This window comes from Canis lupus, chromosome 21 (assembly GCF_011100685.1).
Source record: "Canis lupus familiaris isolate Mischka breed German Shepherd chromosome 21, alternate assembly UU_Cfam_GSD_1.0, whole genome shotgun sequence".
Taxonomy (NCBI): Eukaryota; Metazoa; Chordata; class Mammalia; order Carnivora; family Canidae; genus Canis; species Canis lupus.
The window spans coordinates 13344904-13369116 of NC_049242.1; the positions used below are offsets into that span (position 1 = coordinate 13344904).

Genomic DNA, 24213 nt, shown 5'->3' on the forward strand with positions numbered 1-24213 from the left:
TAATTGCTTTTGACACTGCATTCACCGTAACACCAAATCTGAATTACTACCAGTATTTTAAGACTGTAAATGGTCAAATCTTATTACCTAGAACGTAACCTTTTTTTGTCTGCTAATAGTTGCTGTTGTACTAATATTTAGCTTTTTTCTTTTATAATATCCTTGCCACTACAAAGAAACTTAAAATCGTTATAGTTGTATTATCAATCAAGTAATAGTTGTCCTAAATTTATTCCCAAGAGACAAGAATGAATGCTCTTAAAATCAAGTTCTGATTCCCTCCTCTTAAGTTTTCCAACCCCATTAAAAACTGTCCAGTTTAACATAGAGAATAAAACAAAAGAAAAACATAAATATAAAACCAAACTGCCTGTATTAGTATCAAATCCGATTTCACCAGTTTTTGGCATGCACATAATCTTAAAAACATATAAAATGATGGTATTTACAAGCCATGAAATAACCATCAGGCAAAATAAATATCTGTTAAATGTCAACTCTGTACCAAGCACAAGACATTCTGTAAATCTGTATTATGACACACTAATCCTTAACCTTAGGGAAAAAGAAAACTTTAAGAAAAAATTTTCAAGGAATGAAACTGAGTTTATAAACTTAAATAAGTAGATTTTTCTAGTTAGATAATGAAGCTAAGTTTTGGATGTCTCCAGGTCTATTTGCCCTTCATTTTGATTAACATGTTCTCCAATTAACAAAGAGTCAAACACCTCCTAAAAATCTCATCTTTTAGGAACTCCTACTGGATATCCATTACAGAGGTTAGGTGTTAGGTAAGTAGACACAGGTTCTACTTTAACTAAATTTCCTTCCAAGTTAGTTGACAACATGTGATACTTGGAATCCATGTGGCCTTTTCTTTATAAAAACACACAGAGGGGCTCCTGGCTGGCTCAGTGGTAAAGCATGTGACTCTTCATCGCAGGGTGGTGAGTTCAATCCCCACGTTGGGTGTAGAGATTACTTAAAAATAAATAAAAATAGAACACACACACATTTTAAATGTCATTCATCAACGACACTCACTCATCAGAGTCCCACACTCATCCCAGGCTGGTCCTTTCATTTTCCCTGCCAACAGCAGGAGACATCCAAAGTTATCTCACCAATATTACCAATTACCACCATCGCCAAAGTGGCCTCCCAGTTATTCGAGAGCCAGACAAACTTTTTGAGGCTACTCGTTTCCAATTTATCTTTGTATTTTCTTGGCACTGTGTACTGAATACATTACCAACAGTTGATGAAGACTGTAATTCCACAAATGGGCTGCAAAATTTAACAAAGCAGGGCGAAAAAATAAATAAATAAATAAAGAACTCTGGATGTAAAGGAGTTAAGTTTGAAAAAGATTCCCGGGTGGTTTCCAAAGAGGCAAGCAACATTCATCCCCTAGTTCACTCCTAAACAGTTCCAGGTGCTGATCTCATTTAACTCTCATTATCTGGCAAGGCAGGTTATTATCTCTTTTGACCAATGAGGATTTTCGCAGGCCACGACTCACACTTAAATTTAGGCGTCTTTATCAGCCACCTTCCAATTACTTTAAGCATATTTTTTTTACTGGGGTCCTTCCACAAAGACCCCAAAGGTATACATGCCCCCAGCACCACCTTCTTTCAGAAACAGGATGTTAGGGAGTAGAGTCAAACGCCAGGTGTACCTCTAACTCACTCCGCGAGCTCAGACAAGAACTTACACTGCCAACGGAGCTTACGTTCCTCAACTACAAAATAAGGATTTTAATAACCACCCCACGAGTTATGAGGGTAAACTCTGAAGTGCCCGGTAAGCGCTACCCGGAAGGCTGAAATTATGAGAAATGGACAAAAGCCGGGCATTGCCAGGCGCAGGGATGAGGCACGCTCGACAAACAGCCCCTGAAGTGGCTACTCTTCAAATGACTGCGGAGCTGAGGGCGGAGGAGAACCAACACCCCAGCGCCCACTCGCCACCCTCCCATTTAGCTGGAAAGTACACTGCGGGGCTTTCCCCGCGTCTCCGCACCAGCGCACCCTCCCCTTGGCGGGCCTCGCCCTCCGGTGTCCTGCCCCCTTCCTGATACCACCCGGCCCCATCCTCACCAGCCTCCCTGCCACCAAGCAGCCAAACATGGCGGCGACTCCGCTCAGCCGGCGGGGACCCGAAGCCGGCGACTACGAGTCCTCGGGCTACGGCCCTAGTCGAGCCCAAGAACCTTCCAGAACATGCAGGAGGACGCCTGCCCCTCCACTACATAGCGACTAGGCCAGCGGCAGGAACGCCTTCTGCCCCCGCGACCTCTGACCCCACGTCCTAACCAGCACGCCCCTCAGGCGGCGAGTACTTCCGGAGCTTACGCCAGCCGCCCCCACTAAGGGAGAAAGACGGGCCAGAACCAGTATGAGACTACAAGTCCCAGAGGGCCATGCGCCGGGTTCCGGGAGGAGCGTCAGGAGGATCTGGCTTTCGGGATTGACGACGGTCCAGATCCCAGGTTTTCAAACTCAGCGCCAGTAGGTGTTTCTCATGTTTGTGTGACATTTTAGAGGTTACAGCGTCCTTACAACAATCACTTCACTAGGTCCTGGCAAAAACTTTATGAGGTAGGTACTGCTGTCTCCATTTAGGTATGTGAGTGACCAGCTCCCAGTCTACACGGCGCTCAGTGTCGGAGCTTGAATCCAAGTCCGGTTTCAACTCCAGGCTCTCTCGGCTCCGCACTGTCACAGAAGCACTAATTTTCAATCAGCTGTTTGGTACTTATTGACAACTTTATTGTTATTACATATTACATATTATTTATATATAAATATGTATACAGGTATAGAAATGTGTAAATCTTATATATATACTTATTATATATCAACATGTATATGTTGTTGTAGTAAGTTGTTATTCTTTTCAGCTTCACTTAACTCCCCCATTTATTTTCTGTAAAACTGTAAGCAAGGTCTTATAGAACTTTATAACTTTGTCTCCATTTGTAAAATAATAATTGTACCTATCTTATAGGGTTGCAGAGAGTGAATAAAGTGAATTGTGTATAGAAAGCACAAAAGAGGGACACCTGGGCGGCTCAGCGGTTTAGCGCCGCCTGCAGCCCAGGGCCTGATCCTGGAGACCCGGGATCGAGTCCCACGTCGGGCTCCCTGCATGGAGCCTGCTCCTCCCTCTGCCTGTGTCTCTGCCTGTCTCTGTGTCTCTCATGAATAAAGAAATAAAAACTTAAAAACACATAAAACACACACACAATAAAGAGGGCACCTGGGTGGTTCAATGGTTGAGCATCTCCCTTTGGCTCAGGTCATGATCCCAGGGTCCTGGGATCAAGTTCCGCATCAGGCTTCCTGCAGGGAGCCTGCCTATGTCTCTACCTCTCTCTGTGTGTCTCTCATGAATAAATAAATAAAATCTTAAAAAATAAATAAAGAGGGGCGCCTGGTGGCTCATTTGGTTAAACATCCAACTCTTGATCTTAGCTCAGGTCCTGATTTCGGGGGTCATGAGTTCAAGGCCCATGTTGGGCTCCCCACTGGGCATAGAGCCTACTTAGTTTTTTTTTTTTAATATTTTATTTATTTATTCATGAGAGAGAGAGAGAGAGAAAGAGAGGCAGAGACACAGGCAGAGGGAGAAGCAGGCTCCATTCCATGCAGGGAGCCTGATGTGGGACTCGACCCTGGGTCTCCAGGATCAGGCCCTGGGCTGAAGGCGGCACTAAACCGCTGAGCCACCCGGGCTGCCCGAGCCTACTTAGTTAAAAAAAATAAAGAAGACATGAGATGAGATTCAGAGTACAGGATGGTCAACCAAGGGAAGTGATAAAGAGAATTTTAAAGGTGATGGCAAAAGGAAGTCCCAGGACATATGCAGAGAGCTATCAATCCAGGGACCATCTGGAGGGGTTTGTTTTTTCAGGGGGAAAAATAGAAAATATAACTATTTGATACTTTGACATGAAAAATTATACAGAGAGGTGTTTTATGGATGGATGAAGATTTAGCATCAATCAGATAATTCAAACTAAAACAGAAAGAGGCCATTTTTAGGCCAATAGAAATAAAATTGTACAAAAAAAGAGTGACTTGGCACAAAATAATATATACATGAATGTTTTGTTCCCTTTGGCTGTTGTAAGAAATTGCCCCAAATTTGGTGGCTTAAAAGAACACATATTCTTTTACTGTTCTAGAGGTCAGAGGTTGGACAAACTCACATCAGTAGAGCCACAGTTTTCCCAGAAGCTCTAAGATAAAATCCATTTCTTGCCTTTTTCAGATTTTAGAGCTGTGTTCCTTAGCTTATAGCCTCATTCATCCATCTTCAAATTCAACGGTGTAACATCCTGCTCCATTCCTTTTTTTTTTTTTTTTTTTTTTTTTTTTTTTTTTTTTTTCCTGCTCCATTCCTTACATTGCCTTCTTCTCTGTACCAAATTTCACTCTGTCTTCCTCTTACACCAATATTTGTAATGGCATTTAGGGTCTACCAGGATAATCCAGAATAATCTCCCCATCTCAATAGCCTTAACAATTATACCTGTAAAGTCTCTTTTTCTTTTCTTTTTTTCTTTTCTTTTTTTTTTAAGTCTCTTTTTCCATGTAAAGTAACATTTCCAGGTCCCAAGGATTAGGACCTGACCATTTTGGGAGGACATTATTCAGCCTTCTACATTATCTTAATAAAAACTCCAAATGTAGATTAAATTAAAATTGTTATTTAACTACGTTAAGAAGATAAGAGAAGAGGAAGAGGAGGTATGGGTATGGACAACTAAAATTCTCCTCAAACACAGTCAATGTATATCAAAACGAATGAATCAAAAGAGAATAACAATTGCATATTAGAATGATCAGGTAAACACAGGAAGAAATAGCTAAAAACTTAGTGCTTGCTTCTGTGGAGTAGAACATGAGCAGAAAACTACTGTTTTTTGTGTAAAAGCCTTTTTATCCTGTTTCACTTTTTTTTTTTAAGATTTTATTTATTCATGAGAGACACACACAGAGAGAGACGCAGAGACATAGGCAGAGGGAGAAGCAGGTTCCACGCAGGTAGCCCGACGCAGGACTCCATCCCAGGTCTCCAGGATCAGGCCCTGGGCTGAAGGCGGCACTAAACCACTGAGCCATCAGGGCTGCCCCTGTTTCACTTTTTAAACTATGTGCCTATATTATTTTATAATTACTATAAAATCTATAAAATCTAATTTTATAAAAGTGAAAAAAATGAATCAGACTAATCTCTAAAATTCCTTGCACTGCCATGATTTCATGCCTCTTTAACATTATTGTTGAAATCACCAGCATCACAGCCGCTGAAATTCTGATGCCTAAAACAAACACTATCAGGAAATCATCAATAAAAATCATACTGGTATAAGAACTTCAGCTCAGAAAAAGACATACTGGTGATTTGAAACTTTCCAAGTGACAGTCTCTCATGAAGGGAGATCTGAGTGGCTTTCCCGTTGCTTATCTCATCGCCTATACCAGATTGCAAAAATATCACAAATTCTTCTTCTCCCTGTGTCCATGACCTTGCAGTGTGACTTTGCAGCTTCTCACATCAAGAGATGGAATCTATGTCTTCAGCCTCCTGGCCTTCTTACCTGATTTGATGGAAAGAATGCAGAAGTGATGTGCCAGTTCCGAGCCTAGGTCTCAAAAATATTTGCAAGTGTCTGCTGTAGTTCTTGGAACTTTGACAGTCTACCACAGAAACAAACCAAGGATAGCTTGCTGGATAATGAAAGAAACCTGGCCCCCGTGCCTCAAACAACAACCAGTCAAACCCTAGTAGTCTGTTCTCTCCTAGGAACAGAGCTACTAAGCTGATTTGCAGCTGACCAGAGACGAGTGAACCCAGTCAAGACCAGAAGGACCACTCAGCCAAGCTCAGCCAAAATAGAATCATGAGTTAAATAAATTTGAAATGTTTTGTTATGCAGCAAAAGCTAACTTCTGTGTGGTTCCTTCACAATTTGTGATTACTTTTTATTCATTAATTTTCTTTCCCTGTAACAATTACTGGTAGTTATCTATTTAACATCCACTTCCCTCTTCTTTCTTGTAAACAGGTATCCATCCATTTTTTTTTTTTAAGATTTTATTTATTTATTCATGAGAGACACAGAAAGAGAGAGAGAGAGGCAGAGACAGACAGAGGGAGAAGCAGGCTCCATGCAGAGAGCCCCGGTCCCCAGGATCCGGCCCTGGGCTGAAGGCGGCGCTAAACCGCTGAGCCACCGGGGCTGCCCTATCCATCGTATTTTTGTTCAGGAATCCATCCCTCTTCCAGGAGGCTCAGAGCCCCAGAGGAAGACTCTGCTTAATCTAACCAACAATTTTCCTGTCCCTTTGCAGTGGTAGGTTTAGACTCAGTCCCACGACCAAATTCTGGTCAGTGAAACCTGAAAGGAAATCTGCTGGGGGTTGCTGGGATAGGTTTCTCACTCTAAAGAAAATCACATGACGAGATGATCACTTTTTCCTTCTATACATTGACATAACTGAAAGTGACACCTGAAGTTGTAGCAAGCAACCATCTTAAAACTTCAGAGAAAACGATCTGACAAAAAAAAAAATGTATACAAAATTTTAGGAGTTTAAATTTTAAACATTTTTAGCAGTTTTAAATTTTGCATCAAATAAAAAAAAATTAAACAATGGCCAATATTCAAAATCAATGACTTTCTGACCACCTACAATGTAATGGTTTTAGAATTGAACACAAAAACACTCCCTCAACTCATTGCACACAATATTAACAGAAATCACCCAACTTGCTAAATTTCACATCAGCCTGGGGTAACTGAAACGGAAAAAGTGAAATGAGTCTGCTTTCATTCACCTAAAGTTTTGTTCTGTCTCAGAAAATAACCACAAAATACCAAGAATTTTTTTAGAAACCCATCAATTAAAAATTTTTTTTAAAAAAACATCAATTCAATACCAAAATGATAGTCATTTTCTACATAGCAAGGGAAACCCACAGATGATAAATGAAGTTAGGAGAAGTTACACATTTTATAGTGTTAGAGCTATATTCTAAAGAAAAAAAGTTTAAAGGTTTTATTTATTTATTCATGAGAGATGCAGAAAGAGAGGCAGAAACACAGGCAGAGGGAGAAGCAGTCTCTTCATAGGGAGCCCGATGTGGGACTCAAAACAGAACTCCAGGATCATGCCCTGAGCTGAAGGCACACGCTCAACTGCTGAGCCACCCAGGCATCCCTAGAGCTATATTCTATGGGTAGAGACCATCTAGCACCTTTTTTTTTTTTAAGTAAGCTCTACATCCAACATGGGGCTTGACCTCATGATCCTGAGATCAAGAGTTCATGCTTTACTGACTGAACCGCCAGGAGGCCCTAATGTGGGTCTTGTTTCCAATCTCTTAGACTCATTTTCCCTAGATCAGTGTGTGCCAGAGTGTAGGTTAAGATGATTACTAGGTTCTTGATGGGATGAGCCCTGGGTGTTATACTGTATGTTGGCAAATAGAACTCCAACAAAAAAAATATACAAAAAAAAAAAAAAAAAAAAAGATGATTACCAGGTTGTGCAATCAACTTAGTCACAACCACATTACCAAAAGCAAAAAAGAAAGAAATAGAAATGTTAGAATACATCATACAGGGGATCCCTGGCTGGCTCAGCGGTTTGGTGCCTGCCTTCAGCCCAGGGCATGATCCTGGAGTCCCGGGATCAAGTCCCATGTCGGGCTCCCTGCATGGAGCCTGCTTCTCCCTCTGCCTGTGTCTCTGCCTCTTTCTCTGTCTCTCATGAATAAATAAATAAATAATCTTAAAAAAAAAAATACGTCATACATGATAAGTGTATTGTTTCATGGAACTTTTTGTTTTGGTTTTATATATATGTTTGTGTAGCTGGGATACTATAATCTATTTCTTACTGTAGGGTGTATTAAAAAAATGTTTTTTAAATTGCTCTTCTAGATGATGCAATTAAGCAGATGACTATCCCCTTTTGCCTCAAGTGAGAGTTTTAAGGCTTTAAGCACTTCTGTACAATATGACCATCAGTTCTTTTTTTTTTAAATAAATTTATTTTTTATTGGTGTTCAATTTACCAACATACAGAATAACACCCAGTGCTCATCCCGTCAAGTGCCCCCCTCAGTGCCCGTCACCCATTCACCCCCACCCACCTGACCATCAATTCTTTAGGCCTCTACCCTTCTCAAGCATTTGCTTAAAAAAAATAAAAATAAAAATAAAATCATTTAATTTCTATCCAGCCTTTTCCCAGTATTCTGTAGGATGATACACCTAAAGTCATATTCCAGTCCTTTCTTAGCCAAATTGTTCTTTCCTTCTAAATGCCTCAAGACTTCATCGTACTTGCCATCTCTGCAATAGCAACCATCTACTCTCCTTTGTAGATCTCTTCACACTTAGGTCCCTGCCTACAGAGCACAATACGGCTCTCAGCCTCTGCCCTATTTCCTATTGCTGAAATCAATGTGGGGAGAAGTGGAAAATCACTCTATTCATTTTACTTAAAAGGACTGAAGAAGACCAAGATAGAGCCAGAAAGAGACTGATAAAAAGACTAAATAGTTTTAAATAAATGAGAACCCCTATTAACAGAATTGGTTCTGAGAAAAGGGAGGCACAGGACCTCATGTCAGCCCCAGGCAGGAACAGCTTCATAGGTGTGTGACCACTGCAATAAGTACAGGGCACTGGGCTCAGAAAGAACTAAGTACAGACTTAGTAAAATGTCTCCACCCTTCCCATCTTGACATTCTTAGTAATTTTCTTTGAACTTGGATTTTGTAAGTAAGCTCCAATGGGACAAGGTAAGTGTGTTTTCCTCTACAATTGAGTAGGCAGGGGTCCTGACAACCCCAAGAGGCCATGTTTTCAGTTTGAACCAGAACTTGGTTTGAACAAAGACAAAAAGCATTTTAAGAAACTTCAACAACAACAACAACAAAAGAAACTTGAACAACTAAGGAACACTATTCCTGCTTGTTACTTCATTACTTCCTTGTATTAGTCAACCATTTAATACTGAAGATAACAGAACAAAATGGGGACGCCTGGGTGGCTCAGCGGTTGAGCGTCTGCCTTTGGCTCAAGGAGTGATCAGGGGGCCAGGATTGAGTCCCACATGGGGCTCCCTGCGAGGAGCCTGCTTCCCACATCGGGCTTCCCTGCAAGAAGCCTGCTTCTCCCTCAGCCAATGTCTCTGCCTATTTCATGAATAAATAAATAAAATCTTTAAAACAACACCACAGAACAAAAAGGAAAGATAGGACAATGGATAGTTGTTTTCCTTTGTCCTAAAATCAGTAAGTCAAATGCAGAGAATGTTGGCAGAATGTGTAATACCAGTAAGTGAAATAAAAGTTACTTTTGTGGGACACCTGGGTGGCTCAGCGACTGGGCACCTGTCTTTGGCTCAGGGTGTGATCCCCCCAGTCCCAGGATTGAGTAACGCACCGGGCTCCCTGCTGGAGCCTGCTTCTCCTTCTGCCTGTGTCTCTACCTCTCTCTGTGCCTCCTATGAATAAATAAATAAAATCCTTTTTTTTTTTTTTTGTTACTTTTGTGCTGCATTTTCACTGTACTGGCAAGAACTAAATACACATTTAAGTACAAGCTACAAAATGCTAGTTGCATTATTTCAATTTGGAGTTCAATGCTTTTATGTTTGCAGTGAAAACTCATATGAAGATGATCGGCAAAATTCAAGCTAATATAAAAACTTAGAATGGTGTTTTTACTTAGAATGGCATTAAAAGCAAATTTTAAAATATTGTAAGTTGAGAAATCACAGAAAAAAAATATTTCGTATTTTTCAGTCCCCTTAATGGCACCTTTTTCCTGCTTTTTAAACAAGAGGCTTGCAATTTCCTTTTTCAGTGGGCCCTGCAAATGACCACTAGCATCCTATTCCTCTGGAATTATTCTATATTTCTTTCCCAAAGAACTGGGTGTGAGGTCCATTAAAGTACAGGGGGCTTCAGGAAGACGTCATCCTGAAATCCATAGACAAAAATTCTGTGTCACTCACCCACCCAAGCTCTGGAGCACATCATGACTTGGACTCTCTTGGAAGCAATGAGCATAGTCTTGGCCTACATGGACAGTTATACTGCTTATTAGTACCTCAACTGAGGTGGGGGTGCAGATTTTTCTCAGGACGTAACAGTTTGAGGCAATGTTCTGGCTTGGTAGTGGTGACTGAAACAGACTGGCACATTAGTGGCTAGGACTCCAATGCAAGTCGGAGACATGATGGTAAATTACAGGCCAGAACCAGCATCTTTCTCCCTGCCTACGACACTCAGGTCTCATGGTAGCAAGTAAAATACTTCAAATATTGCTTTTCCTTTTTTTGGATATGCAGTTACCACTGGATCTTTTCATTTTATGCTCTGTACTTCATAACTCCTCATATTCATTTCCTTTTGACACATTCCAAGTAATTTCTTAGGATTTTTTTCCGGGTCACTAACCTCTATTCAGTTGTATCTAACTAGAATCATTCACTTTTACTTCATTTTTCACTTCTGAAGGTTCTATTTGTTTCTTTTCTGAAGGTTCTATTTGTTTCCTTTAATAAATCCTCCTGGTCAGTCTTCGTATTCTCCTACTGCTTGCTCATTTTCGAGATTGCAATTTTATTCTTTTTATTCATTTTGACAAATATTTGAGTACATATGTGCAAGGCGCTGTTCTAGTGCTGGGGTTATACCAGCAAGAGTGAAAAAAAAAATCACCCTTATAAAGACTACATACCCCAGTAGAAGGAGAAATACAGCCAACCAAAGTAAATTATGTAGTATATTAGATGATCATTTAAATGTTCAGTAAGAAAGCCAGGAAAGGGTGGAGTACAGGGAAAGAGAAAATAATTTTACATGTGGCTCTTTTACATTTTCTGCTAATTACAGTATCTGACGTCTTTGGTGGTCTATTACATACTGTTTCAACTATCACTCATAGCACATTTCATTGCCTATCTGGTGATTTCATGAGTTATTTGATCTAAATTTTCAGCATCTTAGAGGAGCCTCCTGAAGTGGTTAGTTTCAGCATCTGGAATCCACAGCAAGAGTAGGCCAACTATGGTTTTGAACCAAATATGGCCCACTGCGTGTTTCTGTCCATTTTATTGAACACAGCCAGGCCCATTCATCTATTGTCTAGTCACTTTCACATTACAGTAGCAATGTTGAATGGATGTGGCAGAGAATATAGCCCACAAAGCCTAAAACATTTACTATCCAGCGGTTTACAAAAAAAGTTTGCCAACTGCTTATCTACAGATACACACAGGAATTAGTGATAAAAGTAAAATGGGTACCAACATACACTGTTGGAGCAAGTGGTACAATATTACTAGAAATACCCTCTCATGAACTAATTCTGACAGATGAGGGTGTAAATCATCGAGAGATAATGAAGACTTGTACACTGAGCTGTAACTCAAAATTTTGTTCATCACAATAGCAAAAAACCGAGGAGCAATGAACACATCCAAAAAGGTGTTCAATACTAGTACATTCATGGAAATCTATGAGATTTATAAAAACAAGTCTCACGAGAATCTCAAAACTTGATATTCAGCCTTGTATTTTACCTGGCACCCTTCATTTTACTTCCTATCTTATGATTACTCAGGTTTTCTTTATTCCCTCTGCTTTAGGTTAACTTCTCCATATGTCATGTTGGTGCTAATTCTTTGGGGGATTTTCTGGTCTATCAGGCTCATTCTTGCTGTTTCTTCTTGTTCATAAACAAAGCACCTTATGTTTGGAACAAAAAGATCCACTACTCTGATTCCCTCAATCTACTTCTCTTAGCCAATATCTTTCTAGAAAAGCAGATGGAACACTGTACACACTCATTTCTTTCATTCTTCAACTGCATTCAAGCTTCCATGTCTCTCACTTGCTCTAATGGTAATATTTCCATTGGTTACTAATGGTCTAGCTACAAACCAAATAGTATTTTTTAACTGACTAGACAGCTCAGTTAATTCATTATGTATTCCAACTCTACAGATTTTTATTATTTATTTTTAAAATATTTTATTTATTCATGAGAGACAGAGAGAGGCAGAAACAGGCAGAGGGAGAAGCAGGCCCCTGGCAGGGAGCCCGATGCAGGATTCGATCCCGGCACTCCGGGATCAGAACCTGAACAAAAGGTAGATGCTCAAACAGTGAGCCACCCAGGCTTCCCCAGATTTTTAAATATAATTACTATAAAGTTATTATAGAAGAAACACAAAGACTTAGGAAATACAATGTCTGAAATATAATGTCTGATACATAAATGTCTGATATGTAACAAATGAGGTCCCTAAGTGGCTCAGTCAGTTCAGCGTCTGCCTTTGGCTCAGGTCATGATCCCAGGATCCTGGGATCAAGTCCCACTTTAGGATCCTTGCTCAGCAAGGAGTCTGCTTCTCCCTCTACCACTCCCCCTGCTTGTGATCTCTCTCGAATAAATGAATGAATGAATGAAATCTTTATAAAAAAGAAGCAACAATGTATTTAGGGTACATCTGAGTACTATTCCAGCTGCTTCACTTATTTAATCATTTGATCCTTAATAACCCTATGAGGTAGGTATTCTTATCCCTGTTTCACACAAGAAGAAACTGAGGTAGATGTTAAATTACTTAGCTCAGCTCATGTTTGCAGAGCCAAGACTAAAGTCCGCTTAATCCTAGAGCTTACACTTAATCACTACATTATATAGCTTTCTTCAGTTAAAAGGACTACAAAAATGATCATTACAAAAAAGAAAGGGAATACTTTTATTACTTTCAACATTTCTTTTTATCACAATGAAAATAAACACACAGCTTTACAAAAATAAATTTTTATTAAAAGCAGTAGAGTCTGAGCAGAAGACAGTACAAAGAATGTAAACAATGTAAACATCACTACATTCAGCTCAGCCTGATTGAATGCTGAAAGACAACTCTAAATGCTCTATGTGCCCTTACTAGCAAGATACATTAATTCTATTATACACAGAAAACACACTCTAATTTTGATAAGGAAAAAATATTTTATCGAAGTCGGTCCCAGCGCCAAATACTGGCATCATCACAAACAGCTATAAGAATACTGCTATCCCTGCTAAAACTGGTTTGTCGAATAGCAGCACCACATTTATGATGAGTCAGTGTTGTACATCTAGGAAAAAACAAGACAATAGGTTAAAAGCCATTCATAAATATTGTCAGTAGCAAATTAAACCAACGAATAAGAAAACAAACAGATGTTCCAAGTCATATGGAAAGCATTTAAAATATCACTAAGAGCTCAATCTCTAATTTCATAACATTTGGGTATATTTTAAATTAATAAAAAGAAAGGTGTAACTTGTCACCAAAGTACTCATGATAAACAGCCATTATGAGAATAAAAAATATTTTTAAATAACTGAGTCATATAAATGTTAAAAATGATTTAAGAATGATACTTCAAGGGATCCATGGGTGGCTCAATGGTTGAGCGTCCCAGGTTGTGATCCCGGAGTCCTGGGATTGAGTCCCAATCAGGCTCCAAGCACGGAGCCTCCTTCTCCCTCTATGTGTCTCTGCCTCTCTGTGTCTCTCATGAATAAATTAAATATTGGCATAGCGTTTGAGAAAAAGACAGAAATTATCAATAAAAATTTCTAAATACTTACTTAGCTTTATGAGGATCTTCCACTTCTAAATCCCAAACATAAAGTTTGCCAACCTGATTGCCCAATGCAAGCATCTGTATAAACGTATTTTTAAAAACACCAAATTATTAAAATAGGCTATAGAGCATTCAAATATTCCTAAGATATATTCATATTTCATAAAAACCTCAGTTCCAGACTATGGCTATACTCCTGATTATTTCTATTTCTTTGTATCTTATACTTCTGATTCGTAAATGGATAACAGCAACTTATACTTCAGAGGCATCCTGAGCAAATTAGAAGGCAAATTTATGAAGGACTTTACAATTTACATTGTAGCAAAAGCTACAGACAGCTCCTCCAAAGTTTTCTTATAGAAATAAATACCCAGATAATTTGTTACTACAAATTCATAACACCAATCTCTAAAATTTCTCTAAGCTTTTCTACAAAAAAGCTATTTAAAAAGTTAACATTCAATCACCATAACATTAAATCTTAGTAACAGATGTTATGGAAAGTAAGCACCATTGCCAAGATTGACACCTGTCAACTGCATTTATAATACGCACTGCAAATGGTGTGGAGAGCCTACTCTATAAAGATAGAATAAATAACATCAACGGCTAAAGTAATCAATCACTACAAGATATCAAGGTAGATTCTTAGAGGAAACTGAACATGGATGCACAACAGAGAAAAGTGAAATTACAATGGTCTGAAGTAATTTTAAAATGTAGAAATATGTTGCTACCTTTTGCCAGAAATCCATAGAAAACCTCATGTACCAAATGTCACACTGGCTGTAATCGAATCGCCCAAGAATAGTCACATTAGACTCACTGGGTTTAATTTTATCTATATCATCTTCCATTTTGCCAGGTTTCCAGCACACAATGGCATTTTCACAAGACTTTAGAAGACAGAAATGAGAAAAAATTGTTACATATAGAACTGAAATTTAAAACTTAAAACAAAGCCTTCTTTTCTCTATTATCTTTTTAGAATTGACAGTCTTAAGACCTGGTTATCCATCTAGTAGATACAGTGATATACATTTATTTATATTTACAGAGTCAAGGTCCACACTTGAGGATAAGAGGTCATCTTACAACAGAATTTGACAATATTAAAAAGCATTATATTATCTGGAATATCCATTTTGAAGTCAGAATTTCTTTTCCAAACCAAATTCAGCTCTCAATACTCTGGCATCCAGAGACTTGAGTGTTTTATAACATTTGTTATAAAATATAAAATATAAAATTAAAAAATATATATATAAAATTATATGTTATAAAATATAAAATTATAATTTATAAAATTATAAACGATAAAATTATAAAAACTCTATACAAAAATATGCTTTTCAGTATGGCCCCTGCTTAGAGGCCTTAAAAATCATATTATATAGAAGGTAATAAACTCAGTGGTTTAAATCAAGACATTGATATGGGGATACGACTGAAATAGACTAAGTTATACTTTTCTTATTCTGTAACATAGTATCTTTGCTGAAAAAAAACTGCAACACAGTGGGCACTATTCATATTATAGGTCAGTGGTGTGCCAATTAAGGAACATTTGGCAATGTCCCTGGCCTTTAGCAGGTAGAGGCCAGAGATGCTGCTACATCCTACAATCAATATACAGGATGGCCCCTCCCATTAAAAATAAAGATTGTGTAGCCCAGTATTTCAACAGAACCTGGACTGAGAAATTCCTGTTGGTAGAGAGCTTTCCGGAGTTTTACAGGACACAGCCCACACAGCCACATGTTGCAGCTCTGCCCGTTTCACTAACATATGAATGGTTCAAAAGCAGGGCCAAAGGAAGATTAGGGAGGGGACAACACTTCCCCCCATTTTTCTTCTCTTTTTTAGATTATATAAAATCCCAGGGCTATATATCTGATATACAAGTTCTTTACTGTAAAGTACCTTAGACATCACCTACTTTGATGACTTAACTAAATGTACAACTGGAATGACAGCTTGTAGACTTCCATCCAAAGACTCCTCTTGGTCCCAACCCTAATGAATCAGAATCTCTACAAGGGAAGGCCAACGCAGAAAAACTGCCACAGTTCTTCAAGTGCTTGTCACTGATTACACTGGTAAAAGATCCTTAATAAATAAAGTCCTCGCAGGGAGAACTAAAACTTAGGGAGGGAAAAAGAATTTGTTCACTGTAATGGATGACTGCACTTGAAAATCATGTAGAGAGCTTTTTAAAATTACAAATTCCCAAGTCCTTCTGCCAGATTTAGGATCTCTGGGATGGTGGCCTAGGTCTCTATTTTTACAATGTTCTCCCTGTGATTCTGATGCAGAAATAGATTTGCGACTGCCAATATAGTTCACTCAGGTCAGCTTCCTGAAACCTAAAATGCAGAAATCCTTTCCTATCATCTAATTAAGTTCTAAGAAAAATTTTAGAGCTAGTGGCTTTTTATTTCCACTTCCAAAACAACGGAGTATATGTACTCCCCCCTATTTATCCTCACTATTACTTAAAAGACTGAATACCAAATATAAACCAAACATAAAACTTTGGAAGGTAGAAAGAAGGCAGACTGGTTAGGAACCCTGGGACATGAAGATGTTGAATTCCTTGGCTTTCTTTTGCTTTGTTTATGTACCCCAGACTGGACACCAGATAGAGCAGCCAGCAGCTCAGCAATACTCACAGGTTAAGTCCAAAAATACCCCCACCAACAAAAGCCTGCTCTAACCAAAGAACCAGGAAAGGGACAACATAGCAGGAGAGAAAATTTTCAAACACTCTAGTCCAACATCACAGAAAAAACTGGGCCCACCCTCTCATGAACCAGCAAAGGCTAAGTGGGGAGCACTTCTCAGGTGGCAACTATGCACCTCAAGTGCATACCTGAACCTCTCTACCCCTCACTGACTCTCTCTACCCCTCATCCTAATGAGGTAACTCCTCCTACTCTCTGGCTGGGGTGTTATCAGAGCAGACCTAGCAGAGAGCATGTTTACAATCATCCATGACCCCCAGTGTCAGGGGAGAGCTAGTGGAATAGTAATGAGACACCATCATCTCCACTTTCCCATCACCTGCCAATCATGAAGCAATGCTTCCCCTTCCCCTAATGAAAATTAATCAGAGGAAGCCTCCTGTAAAAGATCTAAATAAAGTTAAGAGTCTTGTGATACAACACTTAAAATATCTAGATCTCAATAAAAAAATTCAATTATACCAAGAATCATAAAAATCTTAACTTTAATCATAAAAGACAATAAATACCAACACTGAGATACATAGATAACAGAACAATCTAACAAGGATTTTGAAGCTGCCATCATAAAAATACCTCCATGGGGTAAAAAAAAGTGCTTCAATGAGCAATTACAAACACATTTAAAACAATAAAAAAGTCAACGAAGAAATAAAAGGAATCAAATGGAAATTTTAGAAATGAAAAATACTATAACCAAAATAAGAAAATCAACTGAAAGTTTCAACAGAAGAGAGTCAGTGAATTTAAAGTTAGAAAAACAGAAACTACCCAATCTATACAAAAGAAAACAAATGTAAAAAATGAGAGTCCCAAGGGTTAAATAAAAATCTAACATTCGTATCATTAGAATTCCAAAAGGGAGGAAGAGAGTGGGTCTGAGAAAGAATTTGAATAATGGCTGAAAAGTTCCCAAATTTGGGATAAACTATGGCCCCCCAAAACATAAATCTACTATAAATTTAAGAAGGTGAGTGAACCCCAAAAGATAAACTCAAAGAAACTAGGGTATGTTTACATTTAAATTTCTGATAATTAAAAAGACAAAATCCTGAAAGCAATTAAGACAGGACACATTATGTTTAGGAGAAAAAAAAAAATCCAATGATGGCAGATGTCTCATCAAAACCACAGGCCCTGGAAAGAAGAAAACAACTGTCTACCCAAAATCCTGTATTAAGTGAATATACCTTTCAGCAATGAAGGAGAAATGAAGACATTCTCAGATGAAGAAAAAGGAGGAACTTGTCATTAGCAAACCTACCCTAAAAGAATGGTTATAGGGGGTTTTAGCAACAAAGGAAATAATTTAAGAAGAAATTTTAGAACATCAGGAGAGGAAAAAGAAGGAAGGAAAGAGAACAATGGAAGGAAAAAGAACAATGGAAAAAGCAAAACGAGTGAATACAATACTCTCCTTATGTTTGATGGCTGAAGCAAAAATGGTAACATTTTTTGATGTTCTCAATTATAAAGGAAATATTTAAGACAATTATACTGTAAATGGTGGACAAAGCAACATAAAGGGAAGGTTTCTACACTTCACATCAAGTGGTAAAATGTACACAAATTATGTAAATATGTTTTTCCATTTATGTTTGCATGGTAGGTATATCTTGAGGCAATTTTTTAATCTTTTTTTTTTTTTTTTAAAGTAGGCTCCGTGCCCAGCATGGAGCCCAATGTGGAGCTTGAACTCATGACCATGATTATCAAGACCTGAGCGGAGATCAGGACTCAGATGCTTAACTAATTGAGCCACTCAGGCACTCCAGCAATTTTTTATTTTGAACCTACATATATTTTATACCTGAAGTGACTTTCTTATAATGGCATTAATGAAAATACATAGTATATAGCAAAAGGTAACAAAACAGTTAATATGCATATATAATGTAACATATAGAGGAAACATCAACAAAGCTACCTAAAGAAATATACTCAGTATTACAGATAAAATGGAATTCTAGAAGCACTTGGATGGCTCAACTGGTTAAGTATCTGCCTTCAGGTGAGGTCATGATCTTGAGGTTCTGGGACAGAGCCCCACATCAGGCTCCCTGCTCAGTAGGAAATCTGCTTCTCCCTCTCCTTCTGGTCCTCTCCCCGCTCACACTCTCTCTTATGTGAGCTCGCTCTCAAACAAATTTTTTAAAAAAATTTTAAGTGGGATTCTAAAAAATGTTTATATAGCACTGCTTGGCTGACTATTAATAGAGCATGAGACCCTGATTTAGGGCTTCAGTTCAAGCCCCACACTGAGCATAGAGCCTACAAAAAAACAAAAAATCATGTAACCTACAGGAAAATAGGAAAAAAGCCCAGATAAATTAATTAAAGAAAAAAAAAAAAGGCCCAGTCACCAAGACATAGCAACAACAAGCAACCCACAGAGTGGCAAAACATCATAAAACTGAAAGCAAAAAGAAAAAAATGCACAATTACAGCTGGAGACTTTTCCATCTCTCAATAATTGATAAAATAAGTCGAGAGAAGAATCAATGAAGTTATATAAGGATTCAACCACTGTCAAACCAATAGCACCTGACACGTATGGAGCTCCACACAAACAGATTACACATTCCTTTCAAGTTCCCACAGAACACATTCAAGATAGTCATAAGTCTCAGAAACAACCAAATCACAGGGAATATGCTCTGAACACAATGAAATCAAACTAGAAATCAGTAAGATAAAGATTAACACAATCTCCAACACCTAGAAACTAAACACACTTCATATCACAATTAGTGAGATGCAGCTAAAGAAGTGCTGAAAAGAAAACTTCTAGCATCTAGTACTTATCTTAGAAAAAGTCTCAACTCAATAATGTAAGCTCCCACACCTTAAGAAATTAGTCAAAGAGCAAAACATAGCACAGCAAACAAAAGGAAGAAGAGATAAAAAAAAAACTGGTGAGCCCTTACCAAAACTTACCAAAAAAGAGAAGACAAATTACCATTTCAGGAATGAAACAGAGCTATCAGGAAACTTTGCAGTTGTCAAAAGGAAAATAAGAGAATGTTACAAACAACTCTACACATAAATTTTACCTTAGATGGAGTGGATCAATTCCTTAAACAGCACAAACTACCACAACTCACACAATAGGAAATAGTTAATTGAATAGCTCTTTTAACTATTAAGGAAATGGAATCTGTATCTTTAAAACTCTCTCTCAAAAATTTCTAGGCTCAGATGATTAGAGAATTCTAACAACCATTTATGAGGAATTTCTATATAATTTCTTCCCAAAAAATATCAGAGGAAACTTGCCGATTCATTTTATGAAGCCAGTATTAGCAATACCAAAACCAGACAAAGACATTACAAAAACTTCAGACTAGTATCATAGCCTCATGAATACAAACACAGAAATCTTTAACAAAATATCAGCTATTAGCAACACATTTAAAAAATTACACACTATGAGCAAATATACTCATTCCAGGGATACAGGACCAGATCAATATTAAAAAAAAAAAACAAAAACAAAAACAGAAAAGCCAATAAAATACATCCACTAACAGGCTAAGGAAGAAAAACTATATCTGTATCATGAAGTGATACAGAAAAAAGCATTTGACAAAATTCAACACCCATTCATGATAAAACTCTCAAAAAATTAGTAAGGAGTACAGTTCTCAACTTGATAGAGAACATCCACAAAAACCATACAGCTAATATACCTAATTGTGAAACACAGAATTCTTACCCTCTAATATCAGAAACAAGTCAAGAATGTCGGATTTTAACACTGCTATTCAACACAAAACTGGAAGTTTGCCAGTGCAATAAGGCAAGGTCAGAAAGGAAGATATAAAACTGTCCCTACCTGCAGATGAGGTGATAGTCTACGTAAACACCCCAAGTACTAGACAAAAAAAATCCTAGAATTAGTAAGCAGCATAGCTAGGTCACAGGATGCAAGGTCAATATGAAAAATCAATTGCATTTCTGTATACTAGCAATAAACACAGAAATTAGAAATACCATTTACAATCACCCAAAAAAGAGAAGTAGTACTTAATTATAAATCTAGCAAAGTATGTATAGGACTTGCAGGCTAAAAGCTACAAAATGCTGATAATAAAAATCAAAAGATCCAAATGGAGAGACATACTATGTTCATGGACTGGAGAGCAAAGATGTCAATTAATTCCCCCATCAAACGGATATAAAACAGAAAGGCAAAGGAATCAAAAGAGCTAAAACAATTTTGAAAAAGAATAATAAAGTGGAAGAAAACACGTAACTGTTTCCAAGACTTATTATCAAGACTGTATATATATTCTAGTGGTAGAGGTACTAGAGCAGAAAAACCAGAAACAGCCTCACACAAACAGGCCAAACAATTTTTGACCAAGGTGCAGAAGCAATTAAAAGGAAAAAGAACAGTTATTCCACAAATGGTGCTGAATAACTAGATACCCATAGGCAAAAAATGAACTACTTCTAAACCTCATCCAAAATTAGCTCAAAATAGATCATACATTTAATATAAAACATAACCCTATAAAACTTCTAGAAGAAAACAGGAAAAAACCTTTAGAATCCGGAGCATAGAGGTTTTAAATGTAACATCAAAAGCACAATCCATAATTTTTTTCAAGCAAAAATCAATAAATTGAAATTCATCAAAATTAAAAACATTTGCTCTGCAAAAGACCCTGTTAAGAGGATGAAAAGACAAGCTATGGACTGGAAGAAAATATTTGCAAACTACGTATCTGACATAGGATTCATATTCAGAATATATTAAGAACTCTCAAAACTCAACAATAAAAAAACACAAAACCAATCCAATTAGAAAATGAGGAAAAGATATGAAGAGACATCATCGAAAAGGATATATGGATGGTAAATAAGCATATGAAAGATGTTCAACATCACTAGCCATCAGGGAAATGTAAATTAAGACCATGATGAGATATCACTACACACCTATCAGAACAGCTAAAATAAAAAATAGTGACAATACCAAATGCCGGCGAAGATTCGGAGACACTGGATCTTTCATACATTGTTGGTGGGAATGTAAAATGGCACGGCCACTCTGGAAAATAGTTTGGCAGTTTCTTAAAAAACTAAACAAACTTAACCATGACCCAGCAATTGCCATTCTAGGCATTTATCCCAGAGAAATGAAAACTTAAGTCCACACAAAAACCTGTACACGATTGTTCATTAGCAGCTTTATTTGTAATACACCCAAACTGAAAAGGACCAAAATGTCCTACAATAGATGAATTGTGGTACATCCATACCATGGAATACTACTCAACAATAAAAAAGGAAAACGACTGATACACACAACAACTTGGATGGCATTATACTAAGTGGAAAAAACTAATCTTAAAGGGTCCCATACAGTAACATTCTTGAAATGACAAAATTCACATGTGATGAAAAGACAACATAAACTCTACACACACATTGTACAATGTCAATTTGCTAAATTTGATACTGTATTACAGTTATGTGAGATGTATGTGGGAGAACCTGAGTGACGGGCAATATGGGACTCCTCTTGTACTTTCTTTGAAACTTATTGAGAATCTAATTATCTCAAGATCAAAAGTTAAAAAAAAAAAAAAAAAAAAGGGTAAAAAGGCCAAGAAAAAAAGTCAGGCTCTGCCCAAGAAAATATGAAACGCCCTGAAATCCACATCAAGAAAAGAAACTGGATAGCAATTTTTCCAAATATGACAATCCTAAATGTTCAGATAACATCACCAACAATACTCTAAATTATCAGCAAAAAATATGTAAATGTACATCAACACATTAGAGAGCAGGGGTTGGCAAACTGCAGCCCATAGCCAACTCCAGCTGTCTGTTTTTGTAAATACAAATTTACTGAAATGGACACGACATAACAAAAAACTCACTATGGCTTTAGATATTGGTTATTTTATAATACTGGATATCAGAAGAATATCATCTTACAAGTTAACGTTTTTCCTATTATTGCAGCACAAGTTATAATAATTCATCAGGATGTTTTATGCCTAAAACAAGTTTCCAAATCTATGAGACTTTACGGAGGGGCGAGGGGAGGGAATTTCCCATCTGCCATCCAATTTACCAAAATATAAAATAAATTGTGCTCCCTGCAAAGTTCCAACTCACACAAACACAAATAGAAGTACAGCTTAACAGCAGTTAGCATACCTTGGAAAGTATCAAATCACCTAACCATCGCACACAATCGACATAATTCCTATGTATGTCTCTGGTGGAAAAGTCAGGAAAGTGAATTTTCTGAGAAATAAATGGCCTGAAATGGAAATGCCAAAAGTTAAAAGAAAAAAGTTAAAAAAAAAAAATTACCATAGGAGAATCACATTAATTTTCACTTTCAGATTTATAAAACATTGACAAATGAAATATATGACTATTAACTCTGTGTTCCTAGAAAACTGCCAACTTTCCTGTTTATCGAGAGCTAAAGTCTCATTTCATGTATTTGTTTCTGTATTTTTTCCATTATCGGCCTTCAATTTTATCTTATGAAATTTCATTTATAAAAATTATACCTGCTTATCTTACTATGTAGACCAAAATTAATCACTTCAATTCTGGCTATCCTAACCAATGATAAGCACAGTCATCCGATTACAGCACCAAAAGTTTCTCATGGAAAACATTAAGCTATCTACTCAATCCTTTAAAATTAAGCATTAACAATCTATGCAACTCAACATATCTAAATTATTTCAAAAGATAGTCACCTTTCTAGGAACAATGACACATCATTCCAAAGGCTGCTAAAAATAAGGTTAGATGAGTCTTGCCTTGAGCAACAATTTCTAAAAATGACCTCTGACAGGAATCTGGCATTTATTAAGACTTTTCCTCTATTTAGGAAAGTGAAACATAGTGCTATTTTTTCCTTAAAAATGTTGTGAGAAGACCACCAAGCATAGAAATTGCTACTAATTCTATAATTAAAAGTATACCTAACATTTCTAATCTAATGATTCAGTTTTATACTGAAATAACTGTAGAAGAATGATATGATGCCATGAATTAATTGTGTCTTGGGCAACTCACATGTCCTCTCTTTACTTTTCTCTCATATGTAAAAAGGATGTTGGGCTGAATCATCTCAAACATTCCTTCCAGTTCAAATTCTGGGAGCTTTTCTTTATTAAAACATTAAAATGTTATTAATGATCTGATACAAATTCTCAATTCTACTATAATTATGTTAATTGCTTTTTAGCCAAATATATATGTTAGTGCACTGAAATATTTGTTGACAGTTATAAATTTAACTGACAATCTATTAATAACCTGGTTTGATAACCAGAAAATAAATGTTAGCTTTTTTGTTAAAACAGAAGTGCAAAGTTAATATACACAGACATGACAGTTACAGTGAAAACATTAATAGCCTGAAAAGATTCTGAAAAGACAATGACCGAATTAAGAATTGAAGCATTTCAAAAATATATTAAGAGGGGTATCTGGCTAGCTTCGTTGGTGAAACGTGCAACTCTGGATCTTGGGGCTTTAAGCTTGAGCTGCATGTTGGGTATGTGTGTATGTGTGTGTATACATATATACACATACACACACACACATATATTTTTTTGTAAGAAAACTCTAAAGTTCGCAGAGTCCCATGAAGCAAGGCCCTCCCTGCTTCTGAATTTTCTCCTTCTAAAATATGGATCATCATTTAAAGGAAAGCATTACATTACCACGAATAAAAGCCAAGAAACCCATTTTAAAAAATCACGATTTACTCTCTTGACTTTGAATTTATTAGACTGTT

At 37.3% G+C, this 24213-nt stretch overlaps 2 protein-coding genes and 1 long non-coding RNA gene across 6 annotated transcripts in view; 1 reads left to right on the top strand and 2 right to left on the bottom strand.

Annotated features, from left to right (window-relative positions):
- The window catches only part of HIKESHI (heat shock protein nuclear import factor hikeshi), a 39517-nt gene extending 37193 nt beyond the window's left edge, over nt 1-2324 (bottom strand). Inside the window, exon 1 of one of the 3 annotated variants that reach the window (XM_038568372.1) lies at nt 2103-2316. In XM_038568372.1, the coding sequence (XP_038424300.1) occupies nt 2103-2132 (30 nt within the window). In that variant the 5' untranslated portion in view covers nt 2133-2316. Of the gene's footprint in view, nt 1-2102 lie in introns of all 3 variants that reach the window. The other 2 variants (XM_038568373.1, XM_038568374.1) reach the window with 2 other exon arrangements.
- Nucleotides 2325-2376: 52 nt separating this feature from the next.
- On the top strand, nt 2377-5960 carry LOC102156370. The gene is made up of 2 exons (XR_005375536.1): nt 2377-2603; nt 5547-5960. It is a non-coding gene; the product is annotated as an uncharacterized LOC102156370 (long non-coding RNA).
- A 6892-nt stretch (nt 5961-12852) lies between these two features.
- The window catches only part of EED (embryonic ectoderm development), a 29790-nt gene continuing 18429 nt past the window's right edge, over nt 12853-24213 (bottom strand). Inside the window, exons 9-13 of one of the 2 annotated variants that reach the window (XM_038568376.1) lie at nt 22605-22710; nt 21412-21486; nt 14424-14582; nt 13688-13761; nt 12853-13188 (exon numbers count right to left, since the gene is read on the bottom strand). In XM_038568376.1, coding sequence (XP_038424304.1) covers nt 13062-13188; nt 13688-13761; nt 14424-14582; nt 21412-21486; nt 22605-22710 — 541 coding nt within the window. In that variant the 3' untranslated portion in view covers nt 12853-13061. The remainder of the gene's footprint in view (nt 13189-13687; nt 13762-14423; nt 14583-21411; nt 21487-22604; nt 22711-24213) is intronic. The other variant, XM_038568377.1, reaches the window with a different exon arrangement.